Below are 19,750 nucleotides of genomic sequence, written 5' to 3'. Positions count from 1 at the left end.
TGGATTTGAATTACAATGATCAAATCTATCAGTTGTTGGGGCGCCTGGGTGGCTGAGTCATTGGGCGTCTGCCTTTGGCTCAGGTCATGATCCCAAGGGCCTGGGATCGAGCCCCACGTCGGGCTCCCTGCTCGTCAGGAAGCCTGCTTCTCCCTCTCTCACTCCCCCTGCTTGTGTTCCCTCTCTCGCTGTGTCTCTCTGTGAAATAAGTAAATAAAATCTTTAAAAAAAAACAAAAAACTATTAGTTGTTATCATAATAGATTTCTTAATTAAAATATATTACAACTATAATGTTTATAAGATCTTTTGTATGAGAAGCCAGCTTTTCAGAATTCTTCAGTCATGAAAAGGGAGGGAGAAAGAAATCAGGTACTAATATCTCCATTTCATATTTTCAATAAGAGAAAATGAGAAATGTCTTACAAAATGTCACCATACATTACAGACATTTTTAAGAGTAGGCCAGGTGAGAGAGAAAACAAGCATAAGGAGCAAATTAAGCCATGTGGCCCCTACCATTTAGGAACTAAAAATTCCTACTCTAAACCAAAGATTTTTCCAAACACACTGAGTGTGTATGAACACAGCAGTGCTGAAACTGATACAGGCCACTGTGTTGGAATCACATTTCTACATGAGTAATTCCAACAAGGTAAAGAAAGATTGGAAATGCTCTCTTAAAACCCTAACAATGAGAAAGATAACAGGGGCCCCTGGGTAGCTCAGTTGGTTGAGCATCTGACTCTTGATTTTGGCTCAGGTCATGATCTCAGGGTCCTAGGATCCAGCCCCACGTCCGGCTCTACGCTCAGCAGGGAGTCTGCTTGGGATTCACTCTCCCTCTCTCTCTGTCCCTCCCCTCCACACTCTATCTCTAAAATAAATAAATAAATCTTAAAAAAAAAAAAAAAAAAGATAACGGTTCCCACAAAGCTCTTTTAAAAAGTTATTCATAAGGATTTCAAATTGTCAAAATGAGAGGATGTTTTGAAGATAAAGGAAGTAGAAGAAAAAAAATCCTTAGAGCTAGCTAGGTCTATGTTCTCACCAACCCATCATCTAGTGTCCCTATGACTACAGAGAATTTTGCACGAATATAGGTTTAGTACTCAGTAATGACACCACTTTTGCACTTTTTAAATTTCTTTTGGTATTTATAAAGGATGGCATATTATTTCTAGTGGTTATCATTTTATACATATATATTTTTATATATTCTGTATATTTAATGCAAACCCTTTAAAAATCCCAGTAGACTTTTTGTTGAAATTGACAAGCTGATTCTAAAATTTACATGGAAAGGCAAAGGAACGGAATGACCAAAATAATTTTTAAAAGACTGAAGTTGGAGGACTCATACCCACTTTTCAGACTTATCTTCAGCTAGTACTTAAGACTGAATGGTACTGAAGAAAAGATAGACACACAGACCAGCAGAACAGAATACACAGTCAAGAAATAGACTCATACATACAGATGGCCAACAGACAAATGAAAAGATGCTCAAAATCACTCATCACCAGGGAAATGCAAATCAAAACTACAATGAGTTATTAATTTACACCTGTCAGAATGGCTAAAACCAAAAGCACAAGAATCAAGTGTTGGCAAAAGTATGGAGAAAAAAGAACCCTTCATGCACTGTTGGTGGGAATGCGAACTGGTACAGCTGGAAAACAGTATGGAGGTTCCTCAAAAAATGAGAAATAGAATTACCATAAGATCCTGTAATTCCACTATTCAGTATTTACCCAAAAAATAGGAAAACACTAATTCAAAAAAATATATGCACCCATATATTTATTGCATCATTATTTACAGTACTCAAATTATGGAATCAGTCCAAGTGTCCATTGATCAATGAATGGGTAAGAAACATGTGGTATATACAATGGAATATTACTCAGCCATAAAAAAGAATGAAGTCTTGGGGCGCCTGAGTGGTTCAGTGGGTTAAGCCTCTGCCTTCGGCTCAGGTCATGATCCCAGGGTCCTGGGATCAAGCCCCGCATCAGGCTCCCTGCTCAGTGGGGAGCCTGCTTCTCCCTCTCCCTCTGCCCCTCCCCCCTGCTCATGCACTCTCTCTCAAATGAATAAATAAAAAAGATTTTATTTATTCATTTGAGAGAGAAAGAGCAAGAGCACAAGCCAGGGGGAGGCGGGCGGCGGTGGTGGTGGAGGGCAGAGGGAGAGGGAGAAGCAGACTCCCTGCTGAGCAGCGAGCCCAATGTGGTGCTTGATCCCAGGACCCTGAGGTCATGACCTGAGCCGAAGGCAGATGCTTAACCAACTGAGTTACCCAAGTGCCCCTAAAATCTTTTTAAAAAATGAAATCTTGCCATTTGCAATGACATGGATGGATCTAGACAGTATAATGCTAAGGGAAATAAGCCAGTCAGAGAAACACACATACCATATGATTTCACTCACATGTGGAATTTAAGAAACAAAACAAATGAGCAAAGAAAAAAAAGAGAGAAAGACAAACCAAGAAACCGACTCTGAGCTTGGAGAACACACTGATGGTGCCCAGTGGGGAGGTAGGGGGGATTGGGGGGAACAGGTGATGGGTATTAAGGAGTGCACTTGTCGTGACTGAGCTCTGAGTAATGTATAGAACTGCTAAATCACTGTATTGTACACCTGAAACTAATATAACACTGTGTGTTAACTATACTGGAATTAAAATTTTTTAATTAAAAAAATAAATAGATTCACATATATTTTGTCAAATGATTTTCAACACAGATGTAATGGCAACTCTATAAAGAAAGAACAGCCTCCAACAGAGGCTGCTGGAACAATTATAGCCACATGCAAATAAATAAGCCTTCATCTATACCTTACCCCGTAAACAAAATCTAACCTAAAATGGATCACAGACCTACATACAAGTCTAAAACTATAAAACTTCTAAAAGTAAACATAAGAGAAAATCTTTGTGACCTTAGCGAAGATTTTTTAGATATGACCCCAAAGCACAATTCAGAAAAGATTAATGAAAATGGACTTCATCAAAATTAAAACCTTCTGCTTTGCAAAGGATGCTCTTAACTGAATGAAAAAGAAAAGCCACAAGTTGAAAGAAAATACTGACAAAATGCATGTAGGTTAAAGGGTCTGTATCCTAAATACATACAGAACTGTCAAATTCCAATAATAAGTAAACAAGCAACCCAGTTTTGAAAACAGGCAAAAGATTTGAGCAGACACTTCACCAAAGAAGATATACGGGTAGCAAATAAGATTACAAAGAGACACTTCACAAAATGCAAACTGATACCCTAATAAAAAACCAGGACAAATCTATTAGAACAGAGGAAAGAAAACTGAGAAAAGCAGATGCTAAGGAGAACGCAGAGCAATGAGAATTGTCATAGACCACAGTCTCTTATAAAGTTAACATAGAAGCCAGCAATCCTACTCCTAGGGACTTAGCCCACTTCAGCAAAATTTGTGTTCACAAAAGAAAGCCTGTATGCAAATGTGTATAGTGACTCTATTCATAACCATCAAAAACTGGAAAAAATCCAAATGTTTCTCTCCTGGTGCATGGTAACGTCAGGTACATTCACCCAGCAGAGCCCCATTTAGCAAGGAAAAGTAAGAAACACCTAACAACAGGGATGAATTTCAAATGCGTTGCACTAGGTGAAAGAAGCCAGACACCGAGGTTATATTCTGTATGATTCCATCTATGTGACATTCTGGAAAAGGCAGACTGTGGGACAGGAAAGAGATCAGTGGTTGCCAGGGAACAGAAGTCGGATGAGGCACTGACCACAGTGCAGTGGGTGGGAATTTTGTGGGAAGTGGGATTATATTCTCTAGCTTGATCGTGTGGTAGTTACATGACTGTCATTTGTCAAAACTCACACCACTGAGGACCAAAAAGGGTGAATTTTTCTGTATGTGAATCCTACCTCAATTTCTTTAAGTCTCTAGCTTTCCTCCTCTACCATTAACACCTTAAAATAGGATGTTAAAACATTTCTACGTCGTACTAATATACGTCATCGTTATCGGCCAATATTTGGAGGAGATTTCTATTTTCTTAGGCCAGAATATTGGTTTTTCTGAACAAAGGTTTGTCTGCAAGAAATATATATATCAAACCCACTTTGAAACTTGGAAACTTTCTCCTGCTGTGGGGGAAAAAACTATAAATAGCAAATCACTGTCCTTCATCATTTCCCTCCACATACAAATTGGGCAGTAAAATCCTCTTTCTCGTTTTAATTCCAGCAATAGTTCATTTGCTTCTGGGAAAGCATTCATCATCATCAGTCTGAATTATTTTCATGTTTGCTAGCCGTCTGCAGGATTTGACCAACAGTCATATGGATAATTTGAAATATTTGTTTGTTCATATCCATCTCAACACAATTCATTGTGTTCTGTAGCAAAGTAATTCTTTATGCCTGAAAAAAAATCAAAACCTTCTGTTTTTATGGAAACTTTCTTTATATAGGATCAAAATTCATGTCTTAAAAGGCATCAAGTAAAAGCCTGGACAAATAATCACCAAACTACTGAACATACAAAATGCCGACAAGTGAACCAAACCGTGAAGCAGAATAAAATGCAAATCCATCACGTATTTATCTCATCTCAGAGAACTGCTGAGCACTCAAGCTTTTTTCCTTCCCTTTGCCTAACTACTAAGTGGGCGGAAATGTTTTCCTTTCATTTACTGGAGACAAAAGTGATGCTACATCAGCAGATAGGCTACAAAATAAAACATAAAAAAACAAGATGATGCCTAGTTAAATGAGAACAAAATAAAATGACAAGAGGCTCCATTAGGGCATGAATTTTGCAATCAAAAATTATATTCTGAAAAATTAAAATGTGGGGATGCCTGGGTGGCTCAGTTGATTAAGCATCTGCGTTCAGCTCAGGTCATGGTCTCAGGGTCCTGGGATTGAGGCCCTCGTCGGGCTCCCTGCTCAGCGGGGAGTCTGCTACTCTTTCTGGTCCTCCCCCTACTCATGCTCTCTCTCTCTCTAATAAATAAAGTCTTAAAAAAAGAAAAAGAAAAATGTGGAAGGAAAAACCTAAGACTAAGACCCCCATCAAGACAGAAGGAGCACAGGGTCCAAGATGCAAGAGAGAGTAGATAGAAAAAAACATGAAGGTGAAAGTCAGAGGGAGGAAGACCATAACCAGCTCAGCTGAACTGGTAGATGGAAAAAAAAATTATTAAAAGGAAAGTACTTCGTAAATTGCAAATAAAAGTAGAAATGTGCAGTAAATGTGAAATTCATTGTTCTATTTTCGGAACCCACCACCCCCAAAATACTTAGATTTTAAGTGACATATTAAAAATGAAAAATTGTGAGTAGAAAGAAATGTTCTCTCAATCAGTGCTTTTGCTAAGAGGAAACTTTTTCATTAGAAATTCCAAATTTAGAATAATTTACTCAAGAAGAAACTAGCACTGCTAGAATTCCAGTCATAAAAAGCAAAAGGAAGTTTTAAAAAAAAACAAACAAAACAGGATGGATAGCAAAACGTATTGTAACTCGGGCTTTTTCAGTCTACAGAGAGATAGCCCTGTCAGTTAACTGCTCTAAATGAATTCATGTTAGAATAAAATAGTGTGGGGGCGCGTGGGTGGCTCAGTCATTAAGCGTCTGCCTTCGGCTCAGGTCATGATCACAGGGTCCTGGGATCGAGCCCCACATCGGGCTCCCTGCTCTGCGGGAAGCCTGCTTCTCCCTCTCCCACTCCCCCTGCTTGTGTTCCCTCTCTCGCTGTGTCTCTCTCTCTGTCAAATAAATAAATAAAATCTTTAAAAAAAAAAAGAAAGAAAGAAAAAAAAAGAATAAAATAGTGTGCAGAAAACAGAGAAGTTGTGTAAATGAGACACCCAAATTATTATTGGGGATGTTGGAGAAATAGTATAGAACAGAAGCGCCAGAGATCCAGAGTGGGACGCCAACATTAGTGAGGTCCTGAAAGGGGAGGAAGGTCAATTCTGGGAATACAGACCCACAAGTGTGGGCATTAGTTAACCTAGGGAAAGACCAGCCTTTAAAGTCCATGCACGCCCCGCAGGAAGGAAGCGAAGGTTCCAGCCGCATGTGACAACACCGCTGGGCCTGGAGGATGCTACGCCAAGTGAAATAAGCCAGTCACAGAGGGCCAAAGGCTGCAGGACTCCACCTCCGTGAGGAATCAAAAATAGCCAAACTCCTAGAAGCAGAGAATAGAATGGGGGTCGCTAAGTGCCGGGGGGGAGGGGGACATGAGGAGCTGCTGTTCTGGGGTCTAAAGTTTCAGTTATGCAGGGTGAAGAAGTTCAAGAAATCTGCCAAACGATACAGTGCTCGTAGTTAACAATTCAGTGTTGTAGGGGCGCCTGGGTGGCTCAGTTGGTTAAGCATCTGCCTTCAGCTCAGGTCATGATCCCAGGGTCCTGGGATGGGGATCCCTGCTCAGTGGGGAGCCTGCTTCTCCCTCTGCCCCCTACTTCCTGTGCACGCGTGCTCTCTGTCAAATAAATAAAAAAAATCTTAAAAAAAAAAATCAGTTATATACTTCACAATTTTTAAGAGGGTAGATCTCACGTTGTGTTCTTAACACCAAAACAAAACAACATCAAAAAACAAAAGAGCAGGGGCACCTGGGTGGCTCAGTTGGTTGAGCGACTGCCTTCGGCTCAGGTCATGGTCCTGGAGTCCTGGGATCGAGTCCCGCATCGGGCTCCCTGCTCGGCGGGGGGCCTGGTTCTCCCTTTGACCCTCCCCCCTCTCATGTGCTCTCTCTCTCTCTCTCTCTCATTCTCTCTCTCAAATAAATAAATAAAATCTTAAAAAACAAAAACAAAAGAGCAGGAGGAACCTTTTGGAGGTGATGGATATGCTTATTACCTTGATTGTGGTGATGGTTTCATGGGTTTGTGCATATGTCCAAATTCATCATATTGTATACACTAAACATGCCCAGATTTTTTATGGGGTTTTGGTTTTGTTTGGTTTTTTTTGGTGGTACTTCAGATATACCGCAAAAAAGCTTTTTTTTAAGAAAGAAGAAAGAAAAATGTGGGAAAGCAAGTAATAAACTATGAGTCTAAAAAAAAAAAAGTAGAGACTTCAGGAGACGGTATGGATTGCCAGGAATGGATTCGGAGATTTTCTTTTTTTTTTTTTTTTTTTAAGATTTTATTTATTTGACAGAGAGAGACACAGCAAGAGAGGGAACACAAGCAGGGGGAGTGGGAGAGGAAGAAGCAGACTTCCCGTGGAGCAGGGAGCCCGACGCGGGGCTCGATCCCAGGACCCTGGGATCATGACCTGAGCCGAAGGCAGATGCTTAACCGACTGAGCCACCCAGGCCCCCCGAAGATTTTCTTTTTTTAACCAGTGCACCAACGTGACTAGGTTGGAATAAAGGGAAAACAATGTAGCTGGCCTTCAGTAAGACCTGTGTCCACTCTTCCCCAACATCCTTCACTCACACACTTACTCAACAAATATTTATGGACTGCCTAAGACCCGGGCACACAGTGATGAAGCCCACGCGGAGGGGACATCGGGCTACATGCTCATTTGCATGTCAGATCGAGAGCATCAGTGAGTAGAGCACAAATGAATAAACCATCACCTCCTGGGAGCGCTGGCCCATAGAGCAAATGATATAGTTTATAGGATAGGGAGGTCCCAGGACTCTCTTTCAAAATTTGTGGCTTTTCTATCAAATAATGTAGATAAGAACACTAATTTCCTGGTTATTAAAGTTGTATGTGGCATAAAATACACAGGGACAACCAAATAATTAGATGATTAAATTAGGATCCCAAATCCCTTAAAATCCTGTAGCAATGGAGCAAATCTAACACAACAAAACTTGAAAAGGAAAGTATTTAAATTTTTTACTTGCTTCAAAAACATAACATGCCCTTGAGTCAAAACAAACAAACAAACAAAAAAACAAAACAAAACTCCAGGATCACCTGGATGGTGCAGTGGGACAGGTATCCAACTCTTGGTATCCACTCAGGACATTGATCTCAGGGTCATGGGATCGAGCCCTGCACCGGACTCCATGCTCAGCATGGAGTCTGCTTGGGATTCTCTCTCCCTCTCCCTCTGCCCCTCCTGCTCATGCGCGTGCCCTCTCTCTCTGTCTCAAATAAATAAATCTTTTTAAAAAATAACTCCAGGGGCACCTGGGTGGCTCAGTCGGTTGAACGTCTGCCTTCGGCTCAGGTCATGGTCCCAGAGTACCGGGATCGAGCCCCGCACTGGGCTCCCTGCTCAGCAGGGGGTCTGCTTCTCCCTCTCCCTCTGCTCCTCCCCCTACTCATGCTCTCTCTCGATCTCTCTCTCAAATAAAAAAAAAATATTTAAAAAAATAAAAATAAATTAAAAAATAAACTCCACTGACATGGTCTATGTAACAATATAGTACAGGACAGGTGACTTATCAGAAACATAAGTAAAAATTCCACGTGAGTCGAGTATCAGGTGTCAGTCTGAAGACAACCACAGAGCAAGGAAGGGGGCTGTCTGTTCCCCTCTGCACTGGTGGGGCCACACCTGGCTCTGTATATGGCTCCGGAACCCACACTTCAGAAAGATAACTTAAAACCTAGCTTGTGTTAAGAGGAGAGTTACGAGGCTAGGGAGGGTTGCTTCATATGAAGAAACATGAGAATGGAAGATTCAGTGAGGACAGGAAGAGAGTCCTCCAAATGTCTGGATTTGGGATTTCCCATGGAGGAAGCATTAGAATTGTTCAGGGTGGTCCCCAGAAGGGTAAAATAAGGGCCCACGGGGGAAGTGCCAGGGAGCCAGGTTTTAGCCAGGTATTCAAAAGGCATTTCTAACAGGGTGCCCTAAGGTAAGACGAGCTGCCTTAAGAGTTAGGAGTGAACAGCCAGTCCCCAAAAGGCCTCAGGCAGGGGGGCCATACCAAAAACGAAATGTTTCAGGCAGCAGTTGATGGTTATTTAGAATCAATAACCTGAAGGTTCCATTCAGCGCTGTTTGTGTATGTCACCTGCTAGTCTACCCAGTACGTCCTTTTTTACACAATACAAAAAGCAAAGAGCATATCTTGGCTTTTAACTTGCTATCACAATTTGGTGTTGGGCACAACCAGTTCTAAAAGTTACCTCCAAACTCCCAGAGAAGGCAAAAAAGAGCGTGAGAGAGAAGACCAGGGGCACGAGGTGGACATGGCCAACAGAAGCCAGAGAAGATCAGAGGGGAAGGTGTCCCGGGGAAGAGGCTCTCCCCCAGAGCTGCTCACACACCCTCCATGCGAGCCCACAGCCTTGCCTCGACCACCCCCTATGCTGCAGTCCCTTCTAACCCTGGGGTCCTTCAAGCTGCTGACCTAAACCTCACAAATCATGTGCTTCTCTCTTCCAACTTTATGATAAAGATGGGTATCAGGGAACAAAGGGGAAAAGACTTGGGGAAAAACACACACACACACACACACACACAATATTTAACCAGGAACACAAGTCACTGGAATTCAGTTCCCCACCTTCACAAAAGCTTAGCCCTGAATACCAGTGGGTTTGCCCTGAAACATGATAGCACTCAGGTGTCCCAGAGTCTGACTCACCACTGTGCATGGTCACACCAGCTCAGCACAATCACACCCGCTCAGCCTGATCACACCCCCTCAGCACGGTCACACCGGCTCAGCATGGTCACAACCGCTCAGCATGATCACACCAGCTCAGCACAATCACACCCACAAAGCAGCATGATCACACCCCCTCAGCATGGTCACACCGGCTCAGCATGGTCACACCAGCTCAGCACAATCACACCCGCTCAGCATGGTCACACCCACAAAGCAGCATGATCACACCCCCTCAGCATGGTCACACCGGCTCAGCATGGTCACACCAGCTCAGCATATTTCAGTCCCATGTCATCACTGACCAGTCCTCTCCTGTATGTGCTTTCTAAAGTGGCATCTCATATGTGAACCAAAGCTAATCTTCTACCCGTACATGTGAACTTTAAAGAATTATCGTTTCATTTAAAAGTTATATATGGTAAAAAAAAAAAAAAAAAAAAAAAATTTTTAAATCTATAATCAAAGGGGTCTTGCCCTCACCTCACATCCCAAGCCCCACCCACCCTCCCCAGAGGCAAAAGCTATTACCAGTTTCTCGTACACTCACAGATGATTTCCGGCAGGGGATGTGTGGGAGTCGGGGAAGGGGGGAGCACGCGTGTGTAAGCATGTGAATGCCCTTTTTACACAAATGGTGGCAAATCTCAGTCTCCTGCCCCTCGTTTACACCTGACAGCACGCTGCTCTGCTACAGCACCTGGTACCATTAACACCAAGTAACTCCCATTCCACGGCTGCATCGGGAATGAAGTCAGGACCACCTGAAAGCTCTGCTGGTTTCTACGAGGTTCTTTCCGCAAGGGGAGCTTAGCTTTGAATTATGAGAACTGGAAACTTCCGCAGGAAGAGAAGTGACCCTCAACACGGAAGCCTGTCAGCTGGATTTTTAGAAAATGTACGAGTGCTCGCCCCTCCCCGGAGAGGGGCACCCCAGCCTTGCAGTCCTGGGCTTGCGGCAGGGGACAAGCCCTCCGGGGCTCATCCACACTGTGTTGTTTCCGCAAACCAGCATTCCCACGCTGTTTTTTTTTAAATTATTATCCCCACAGGCAGCCTCCAGCACACTGAGCTGCCTGCCAAGTTCTCTCCCCAGATACCAAAGACTGTTGCTGTTAATGCCCGGATCTCAAGGTTGCAACCATCCTGAGTGGTCTCCCATTACCCCGGCTTTTTCCATAAGACCGGCTGGGTTCAACGCGCATTCCTGCAGAATTCCAACCTCGGCTGGAAACCACACAGGCGTCCGGACATGTCACTCTGCCACAGCCTTTCCTCAGGCTGCTCCGTACAGATACACCCACGTGCACTCAACCAGTCTCAGCTCACACACGCTTAGGCTGTGTCCAATTATGTGCTTACAAAAACGAGGCTGTCGTCACCTTGTTAAGATGTTCTTATGGACTGATCTGTGTTCCCCACACCCCGCCCAAAACTCATGTATTAAAGTTCTACTCAGTGTTCAGAATGGGACTGCATTTGGAAATAGGGCCTTTAAAGAGGGGATGAAGCTAAAATGAGGCTGTTGGGGTGGGTCCTAATCCAACAGGGCTGGTGTCCTTGTAAGGGGAAGAGCCATCAGGGAAGCTGGTGAGGACACAGCGAGCAGAGAGGGCGGCCACCTGCAAGCTAGGGAGAAACCAATCCTGATGGGGCACCTGGGTGGCTCCGTCGGTTAAGCGTCTGCCTTCGGCTCAGGTCATGATCCCGGGGTCCTGGGATCGAGCCCCACACCGGGCTCCCTGCTCAGCAAGGAGCCTGCTTCTCCCTCTCCCTCTGCTGCTCCCCCTGCTTGTGTTCTCTCTCTCGCTGTCAAATAAATAAATGGAATCTTTAAAAAAAAAATAAAAAAGAAACCAATCCTGCCAACACCTTGAACTTCCAGTCTCCAAAACTATGAGGCATACAGAGTTGCTTTGTTAGGGCAGCCCCAGAGGATGATGGAGATGTGGGTACTTGCACAAGCTGCTTATTGTCCAACACAGACAGGCCACAACATGTTTGCAATAACCCACCTTCGGGAGGTGGGCCTACAAAGCAGGTGATAAAGTTCTGCTTAGGAGACATTACTTCCTCTACCTGTTTCTGAGTGGGGGACAGTTCTGAAAAACTGGCTGCTTTATCCTTTTCTCAGGCTTATGCTTCTAACTCAAGGACCACGCTATGCCTCCCAAAAAAAGATTTATTTTGATTCAAAGAGACAGGGACCCAAGCCTCAGAGTTATTCCAATGTTGCTAACATCTAAGCTACTGGGTAGACGGTATGGATTTTGGAGTAGCAGACCCTTCCCCATGCTCTGGCTAGGCAGTGACGGGGGGGTGGTGCGAGGGGGCTCACACAGGTGTTAGGTGTGTCAGACAGGCCTGGGTTCGAATACCAGCTCCACTCTTTGCTAACAAGTACACGGGCCTTAGCAAAGCAATTACTCTCGAAATGCCTCAGGTTCCCCCACTGAGAAATACCATACCTACCCTGCGGTTAGTAGGAGAATCTAAAATAATGTATCTAAAAGACCTAGGACAGTCAACACTTGAGAGCTATTCCTCGTTACCGTAGTGTCTGGACTATGAATTTCTACTCCTAATTAACATGTTCAGGTCAAGAGAAACTTGTGGAGACCTCAGTCTGCCTTTCTGAGCTGTCTCGGATATGCCAGTTGGGTAGTTTGGACTGGGGCCAGGGCAGGTGGAAACAGGGAATCTGACATTTCTCCATTACAAATCCATCTTCTACTCTCACTGAAAGTTCAAATTCATACCATAGCTCTCCTTAACAAAACGCAAATGCCCTTGAAAATGGGAATATGTATCGTCCCTTCTTTATCCCTTCATCCCCTGGCCTTTTCTTCCACGTGTCCCGGGTACCCGGGACAGGTCAATGTCAGCGGGCAAGAAGGGACGATCACTAGAAGAGAACTCCAGCTGCCTCCCAAATGCTGACTGCTCGCCATGTGCACCAGCACGTGCCTAATGCCTTGTCACCATCACGTTCCCCACGAACAACACTGCCCAGCTATCTTCACAGCAAACCCCGCAAGACCTCACCCCTCGAGCGTATCCACCAAGTTTGGGACACACGCAGGGTTTTGTGGATTTTCCTGACGTTTGGATTCATTCTCATAAAGGGTAATTCCGTTGCCCCATTTTTCACCCCACAGTGTTCCAGAGAAGAAAATTTACTTGATTCCTCCTTTCCATCCTTGCATTAAACTTTGTGATTGATGAGCTGTTGTTTTATCGGTCCTTCTCAGGTAATATTCTCACCATAATATTAAATTAGAAAAAATAAGATCCTATTTCCCTCACCTATAAAAGTTTTATGATTTTTTTGTTCATGTTCAATTCGTGTCAGTCCATTGGGTCACAAGTGTGCCAATTCCAATATAAGCATAATGTGTCACTATTACGGGAACACTTCACTCTGCCTGAGAGGATCCCGGATGACTAAAGTTTTCTATTTGAGTGCAGAAACTTTATTGTGTTATTCAGATGGCAGATTTCCTTATTTATATAAATATCCATTTTTCTATTTAAATATATGGCCTGCCCCATTTTTGGGGATAATAAGCTCCTTGTGTTTAATACCCTTCATGACAAGTGCGATTTACACTCGTCATAAAATAACCTATTTCATAAATGGAGTTGTTCAGGGAACACGACACTCAGCTGAAACCTCTGAGGCGGGCTGCGATGTTAGGGACCGCGAGGGCTCCGCCGGCCACAGTCTGGCTCTGCTCCTGCCGGTTCTTGGGCCCTCTGGGGTGGGCGGGGGCAGGCCCATGGCAGAGTCCTACTCCGCAGGACTGTGGTCTGCTCCCTGGGACTGAGCCCTTCACCCAGAGAGAAACCTGTTACTCTCTCGCCTCTCCCAGGTCTCCAAACTCCTCTGTCCTCAACTTCAAGACCTTAACTTCCACTTGGATGTCCCCGATCTTTTGGTTCCCCAATGTATGGAATCTGCAGGACTCATCTCATCTCTTCGGCCTTTGGCTCTGATGCCAGACTCTGGCCCCATCAACTGGAGAAGGGTCAGAGAGCCTGCGTCTTTATAAAGCTGCTCCCTTGAAAGGTGATGGGTGGGACGGTGTCACTTAGAAGGGGATGAGGCACCATTCATGATGTGTTTCTCCCAGCGGATTCAAGAACAGTCTCCTGGTTCTCATCAGAACTTGGGCAACACAACTGCAGCCAAGCCCTCGGGGGGTTTAACAGACTCCAACCCTCTCCTCGGAGCGTTACCACTTCTCGGCTGGAGCTCTGATAAAGCCTACTGTCATCCATCAGCTTCCCTGAGATTTCAAGATGTCAGCTATGCCTGGGTTGTACAGCAGAGTGAAAAGCTGCCCGTGGCCTCCTGTTGGGGGAGGCCAGGCACCGCTGGAGTTGTATGAAATGCCCTCACTGCTAACAGCTGCTTTGATGCCTCCCAGACCCACTGGGTTCTGCTCTCAGGGTTCTGGCGGTCCCGCTAAGGCTGCAAAACTCGTGCTCATTCCAGGTCATGTTAAGACGCCACACCTGCTCGTGGATGGATCCCTGCACAACATCTCCACCATGTGGCTGTCCGGCCCTCTGCAGTGGCATCTCCAGTGACAACAAAGTCCCTAAGTCCAGAGGCAACGCATTCTAACTTCAAACGGCTTTATTAAAACCCTACTTCAGACTGAGCTTTGGCACCAACACCAAGAGCCAAGTTTACGCCTCTGAGCCGGTTAGAACAGGTCTAATTGCAGGTAAGCAACCGAGCGTAGTAAGACTCCGTGCTCCTGGGTCTGGTCGGGACCGAGCGAGTCGACCCCATCTCCCTGTGGTTAAGAATGAAAACAGTCAGTAGACAGTGCCTCCTCCCTGAAGATGAGAACGGGGTTTTTCTGTGCATGGAAACTCCTGGGTCACAGTCATCATGCTCATTATCACTTTCCCTCTCTTCTTCTGCTTGGCAAGCCTTCAAACGTTGGGAAACGCCTGTCCTGTTTCCTCTACGTCTCCTCTCATCCTGGGGAAACAACTGTGCCTCGTAGGACAGGCTCTCGAGACCCTTTACCATCTAGAATTCACGTCTGCTTGTCAATGCAGCAGCTCCTGTCCCTCTAGCTCTGTTTTTGTACCACCCGTGTTGGTTTAGAGACACACTGTGCTGAAAGCATCCTCCGTGTGAGCCGGGAGGCACAGAAGAGATCCCCCCCAAAGAAGCCTCCCCTGTGACGGTGCCAACCACAGGCCCCGACGGTCAAGCAGACGGGGGGTCCAGGGGAACTTCGGGAGCCCACCCAGCCACCCAGCCCTGACTTTTACGTCAGGGAGATGGTTTCCCGCTCTCCCCAGCTGGCACTGGGGAGAATCCTCTGGAAGCTTGGCTCCCTGCAACTTCCGTGCCTCATGCGGGCCCGGGAAATGATGACTACAGCAGGGACAAGTCTGGATAGCGCTGGGTGCGGACCGATTAGGTTACCAGCTCGGACTGCGGTCACCGAACACCACAGCCCAGGGGCCCACACGACAAGCATCTGTTCCTCTCAGCTATGGAGCTAAGAAGCCTCAGATCCCAGCTACAACACACTGGGTGTCCGGTGAGAAGCCCCCTCCTGGGCCACAGCTGGCTGTCCTCCCACTCACATGTGGAGGACGGGGCTCTCGGAGGTCGCCTTGTAAGGGCACTAATCCCCTGCAGGAGGGTTCCAGCCTCAGGACCTAAGCACCTCTCCAAGGCCCAGCCTCCTCGTATGAGCACACAGAGGGTCAGGATTTCAACCTAAGGACACAAACGCGCAGTCCACGTCATGGCTTCTCCCCTTGGCAGCCCCATCTGCCAAGAGAGCAGTCTGAGTGTTTTCTTCCCTTCCTTTTATGAATTCCTTTCTAATCCTGGGAAGAATCATCTTTCCCCCGACAAAACTCCCTGGGTGCAGGGATGTGGCTGAGGCTCCGCTGTTACTTGGCTCTGCCCATGTCCCCAAGAACAGGACGCCCACCTGGGAGGACTCCTGCCGCTGGTGAAGGCTGGGTCCACATTCAGAGCCCTCTTGACTTGTTGGTACAACTGCCCAAACGCCACTCTGGGAGGGAGTGGGGCCCCCGCCCGTGGGAGCTCTCCGTCCCTCTTGAATACTCCAGACGTGCTTCTGACCTTGCCAGCGAGTGCCTTGTCCTGCAGCGCCTTCCAGACAGGGGGCACGGGCTCAGGGGCGCCTGCATTCCATACTGCCAGGCTCCCTCCCCCCATTTGAGCCTCACACCCTCCTGCCTCAGCCAGGCCACCACAGGGCACATCCCACACCCGTGGGAGAGCAACAAGGTGGGTTTGTCACCTCATGTAAGATGTCCTGAAGTTGGAGGCTCTGGGTCAGTTCAGCAACTCCGTGGTCTTGTCAAACACCTGGACTCTGTCCATCTTTCTGCTCCACATCTTCACTTTGCCCCTGGTGGTGCTTTATATAGCCTGTCATCCAAAGACAGGAAGGATGCTCCCTCCTCAAGCACCTCCTTCTGTTCACAACAAAACCTTTCCCAAAGCTCCCAGCAGATGGCCCTGCAAACTTCAGAGGCCTAGTATCCAGCCGCGAGGTGGAAACGTCAGGAATCCTGCATTTTTTTCTGTTCTGTTTGGCTGTGGCTTGTCACCGTGTACCCCATCTCTCAGCAATGGTGAACACGGTGTGTCTGAAAGAGTCTCCATTCTTAAATCTTTTAAACTTGGTTTCACAGCCTCTTGGTGGAGCTAAGCATTTCAGGGAGTCTAAATGCCAGGATCGGCAGAGGGTCCGACGACGCCCCCCTGGGACACCGGGGGAGGGCAGGGGTTGCAACCCTGGGGCCAACCTCTTAGAGAGAGATGCATGCAGATGGGAATGTACTGGTCATTGAGCCGAATGTCGACGGAACCTCCAGGTCTGGTCACAACAGCTCCTGTTCGGCTATGTCACCACTAAGCTCTATTTCTATTCTTATTTGTTTGTTTGTTTGAACTTTAAATTTTATCAAGTTAGCACTTATCCCTGATTTCAATCCGGCAGACACTTTTGAATCCTACTTTTGACATCAAAAGTAGTAGCTCTCACTCCTTGCCTTGTGTCGTGTACAAACTTAATCAATATCCTCAATCCAGTAACTGATCATTGAAACCAGCCAGTCAGAGAAGCCACGATAACCTCTAGGAGAATATTCTCACAGGTCACTTACGGGATACTTGAAAGCACAACTGAAAAAACCAATTAAAGATCTGACAGACTCCATGAATCTCAACACCTCTGTGAAATGGTCTATTTTATTCTGAGGTTGCAGGACCAGGCATCATCTAATTCTTGGGAAGCTGAAGGAGAAACCCAACAACAGCAAGTTACATATGCCTTTCCAGATAGCCTGATGCCTCCGGAAGTCCGCCAGGAGCGTCTAGAAACTTACTGAATGCATCCTTACTGAACACAAAACCCTGCCCCTACCATCACACCTGCCCGGCAGGAAGGTATGATGGGTCCCTGTCCGAGTTACAGGGCTGGCGGGAGTGATGGAGGGGCAGGCAGCAAACTACACACATCGGAGAGAATTCATTCCTAAGAAACCGGGGGCCACTGGGAAGGGATGGACAGTAGCAGCCAAACACCTGACAAATGCCCAAGACTGTCACATTGTTGACTTCTTTCAGAGAACATCACACACACTAACATTCACTCTCGTATTTGTCTGTCTCGTTCTTCTAGAATATACATGCCATAAGATTAGAGGCCTTGCAGGTCTATTCACCATTGAGTCGGAAAAGCTTATTACACAGTAGATACTCGGTAAATATCTGCTGAAGGAATGAATGAGTCTCCAAGTTGCTGCTCATTTAAATGACAATTAAGCTGATCATAGTTTTAGGATTTCAGTTAAAAATGCAAACCATCTCATCTTATTAAACCTCTGTGAGGACGGTTTGGTATTTAGGTTACAGGTGTGTATGTTTGGGAGCTCGCTTCTTTCCTATGATGCATAGGGATTATTCGAGGCACCATTTAATACTAATTTTCAGATACATGAAGCTTGTCTACTCACATTCAAAGGTTTTCCTTGTCTTTATCTAAATCAGTCAAGTCTCCTCTCGTAAATGAGAAATATTACATAAATGGCAGCTTTCATAAAGTCAAGAAGCGACTAGCAGAAATAATCCGTAACTTTCTTTAGTATCTAAAATAATAAATACACTCACAGACCGAAGACTCTGTGTCGTGAGTTTACCCAAAAAAGTCCCCTGTTCAGTGTATCATTATCCCAACGGGTCCTCGGGGTAGCTGGGAAAGCAAGGCTCCACGGGGGGCAAGCCCCTGGTCCCGGGCCTCCTGCTGGGGCCAGGCAGGGATCTGCCGTCAGGGCTGGCTGAATCCCAAGCGCAGGACGGCTTATTTTACTATTGTTACTACCAACTACTCCTCTATCGTGCAGCTTCCCTGAGCACATTTCCTCAAACCTGAGATCCCATCAATGCTGGCTGATGTGCAACGATATCATGACGTACAACACAAAACACCACTGATCACAGACACAAAACACCACTGACTGGAAGGTTCATCACCATTTCAGAAATGTTCAAACGTGCGTCTATGCACACACATTTACACACACATACATATCTCAGATTCAATAAAATACAGTAATCCACTAGCCTTGGAACAAATGATTCCTAACAAATGTTATAAAATATGAGGGCCCACATCCTTCAGAAAATTAGTTTTACCATCAAGTACAGAAAAGAAAGACAAAAATCCATAAATCTTAAGTATGAATGAAGTTAGAGCAAACTACAAGTATCTGTTAAGACATACCCTCTTTAAAAAGTGTGTTTTTTTCCATCTCTGGCATTAAATCATATTTTTTATAATGTCAGGAGCTGTTCACATGTTCCTGCACATCAAAACGACTATCACTCATTCATATTTTCATACCTCTGAGCGCATGGAAGGACAGTAAGACCACTTTTTTGAATACAGCATGAAAAGGGACTTTAAATCTACCTGCTGTTCTTGACTTCCGTTTGTTTCCCAGAAGTTAAGGAAAGTAATAGTACTTTTTCATTCCATACCGAAGAAAAATACACTCTTTGCTGAAGACACAGCTGAAGTCTCTGTAAAATCAAAGCCCACCAACACCTGGGAAACCGCGCTCAATAAAGTCTACATTTGAATGCTCGGCTGGAAGCACACGGGTCTTCGGGGCCCCTTGCCTCTCACAGTGCTCACGTCGTAGGTCCACACAGTGTCCACCCCCTCCCCAGTGACGTGGTCTGGGGTCCAGCGAGGGAAAGGGAACCGACAGGCAATGACTCTGGCGTCATCCTTCAGTTCGAGCGTGAGTTTCTCCTCCAACTGCAGCATCTGTGCGGAACAACAGCCATTATTTCAGTAAGCAGCGAGTCGGAGGAAAAGATGCCCAAACGTTCTTTTGGAGCTGAGTGCCTGAAAATACCTGTGCAAAAATTTGGAACCATAGGGACGCCTGGGTGGCTCAGGCAGTGAAGAGTCTGCCTTAGGCTCAGGTCACGATCTCGGGGTCCTGGGATTGAGTCCTGCATCGGGCTCCCTGCTCAGCGGGGAGTCTGCTTCTCCCTTACCCTCTGCCTCTGCCCCCGCTCATGCCCTCTCTTTCTCTCAGTCTCTCTCTTTCAAATAAATAAAATCTTTAAAAAAAAAAAAAATCAGTAACTGTAAATAACATCCCTTTGGGGCATAAATACGTTATCAAATGATCCATTAAAACACGGAAGTGACATTAACAACAGGGGCATCTGCGTGGCTCAGTCAAGTGTCCAAATTTTTTTTTAAAGGTTTTATTTATTTGAGAGAGAGAGAGAGACGGAGATAGCAACAATAGTGAGATAGAGCACAAGCGGGGAGGAGGAGGAGAAGCAGGCTCCCCACTGAGCAGGGAACCCAACACAGGACTCGATCCCAGGACCCCGGGATCACGACTCGAGCCAAAAGCAGACACTCAACTGCCTGAGCCACCCAGGCACCCAGTGTCCAACTCTTGATTTTGGCTCAGGTCACAATCCCAGGGTCATAAGACTGAGCCCCACCCTCAGCGGGGAGTCTGCTTCAGATTCTCTCTCTCTCCCTTTGCCCCTCCCCCGCAAAAAATAAAATAAAATACTCTTATTTAAAAAGAAACAAATA

At 45.8% G+C, this 19,750-nt stretch overlaps 1 protein-coding gene across 3 annotated transcripts in view; it reads right to left on the bottom strand.

Annotated features, from left to right (window-relative positions):
• The window catches only part of ATPSCKMT (ATP synthase c subunit lysine N-methyltransferase), a 130,330-nt gene that overhangs the window by 93,265 nt on the left and 17,315 nt on the right, over positions 1 to 19,750 (bottom strand). The window contains exon 5 of one of the 3 annotated variants that reach the window (XM_045863573.2): positions 8,881 to 18,952. The exons of 1 other annotated variant lie outside the window; for it this stretch is intronic. In XM_045863573.2, the coding sequence (XP_045719529.1) occupies positions 18,752 to 18,952 (201 nt within the window). In that variant the 3' untranslated portion in view covers positions 8,881 to 18,751. Of the gene's footprint in view, positions 1 to 8,880; positions 18,953 to 19,750 lie in introns of those variants that run through there. One more of the 3 variants, XM_064596867.1, reaches the window with a different exon arrangement.

Source organism: Mirounga angustirostris, unplaced genomic scaffold (genome assembly GCF_029215605.1).
Source record: "Mirounga angustirostris isolate CCGP_5_RB_7025 unplaced genomic scaffold, mMirAng1.0.hap1 SCAF_7, whole genome shotgun sequence".
NCBI lineage: Eukaryota > Metazoa > Chordata > Mammalia > Carnivora > Phocidae > Mirounga > Mirounga angustirostris.
The sequence above is the reverse complement of the archived record's forward strand: the minus strand, read 5'-3'. Positions and strand labels throughout refer to the sequence as shown.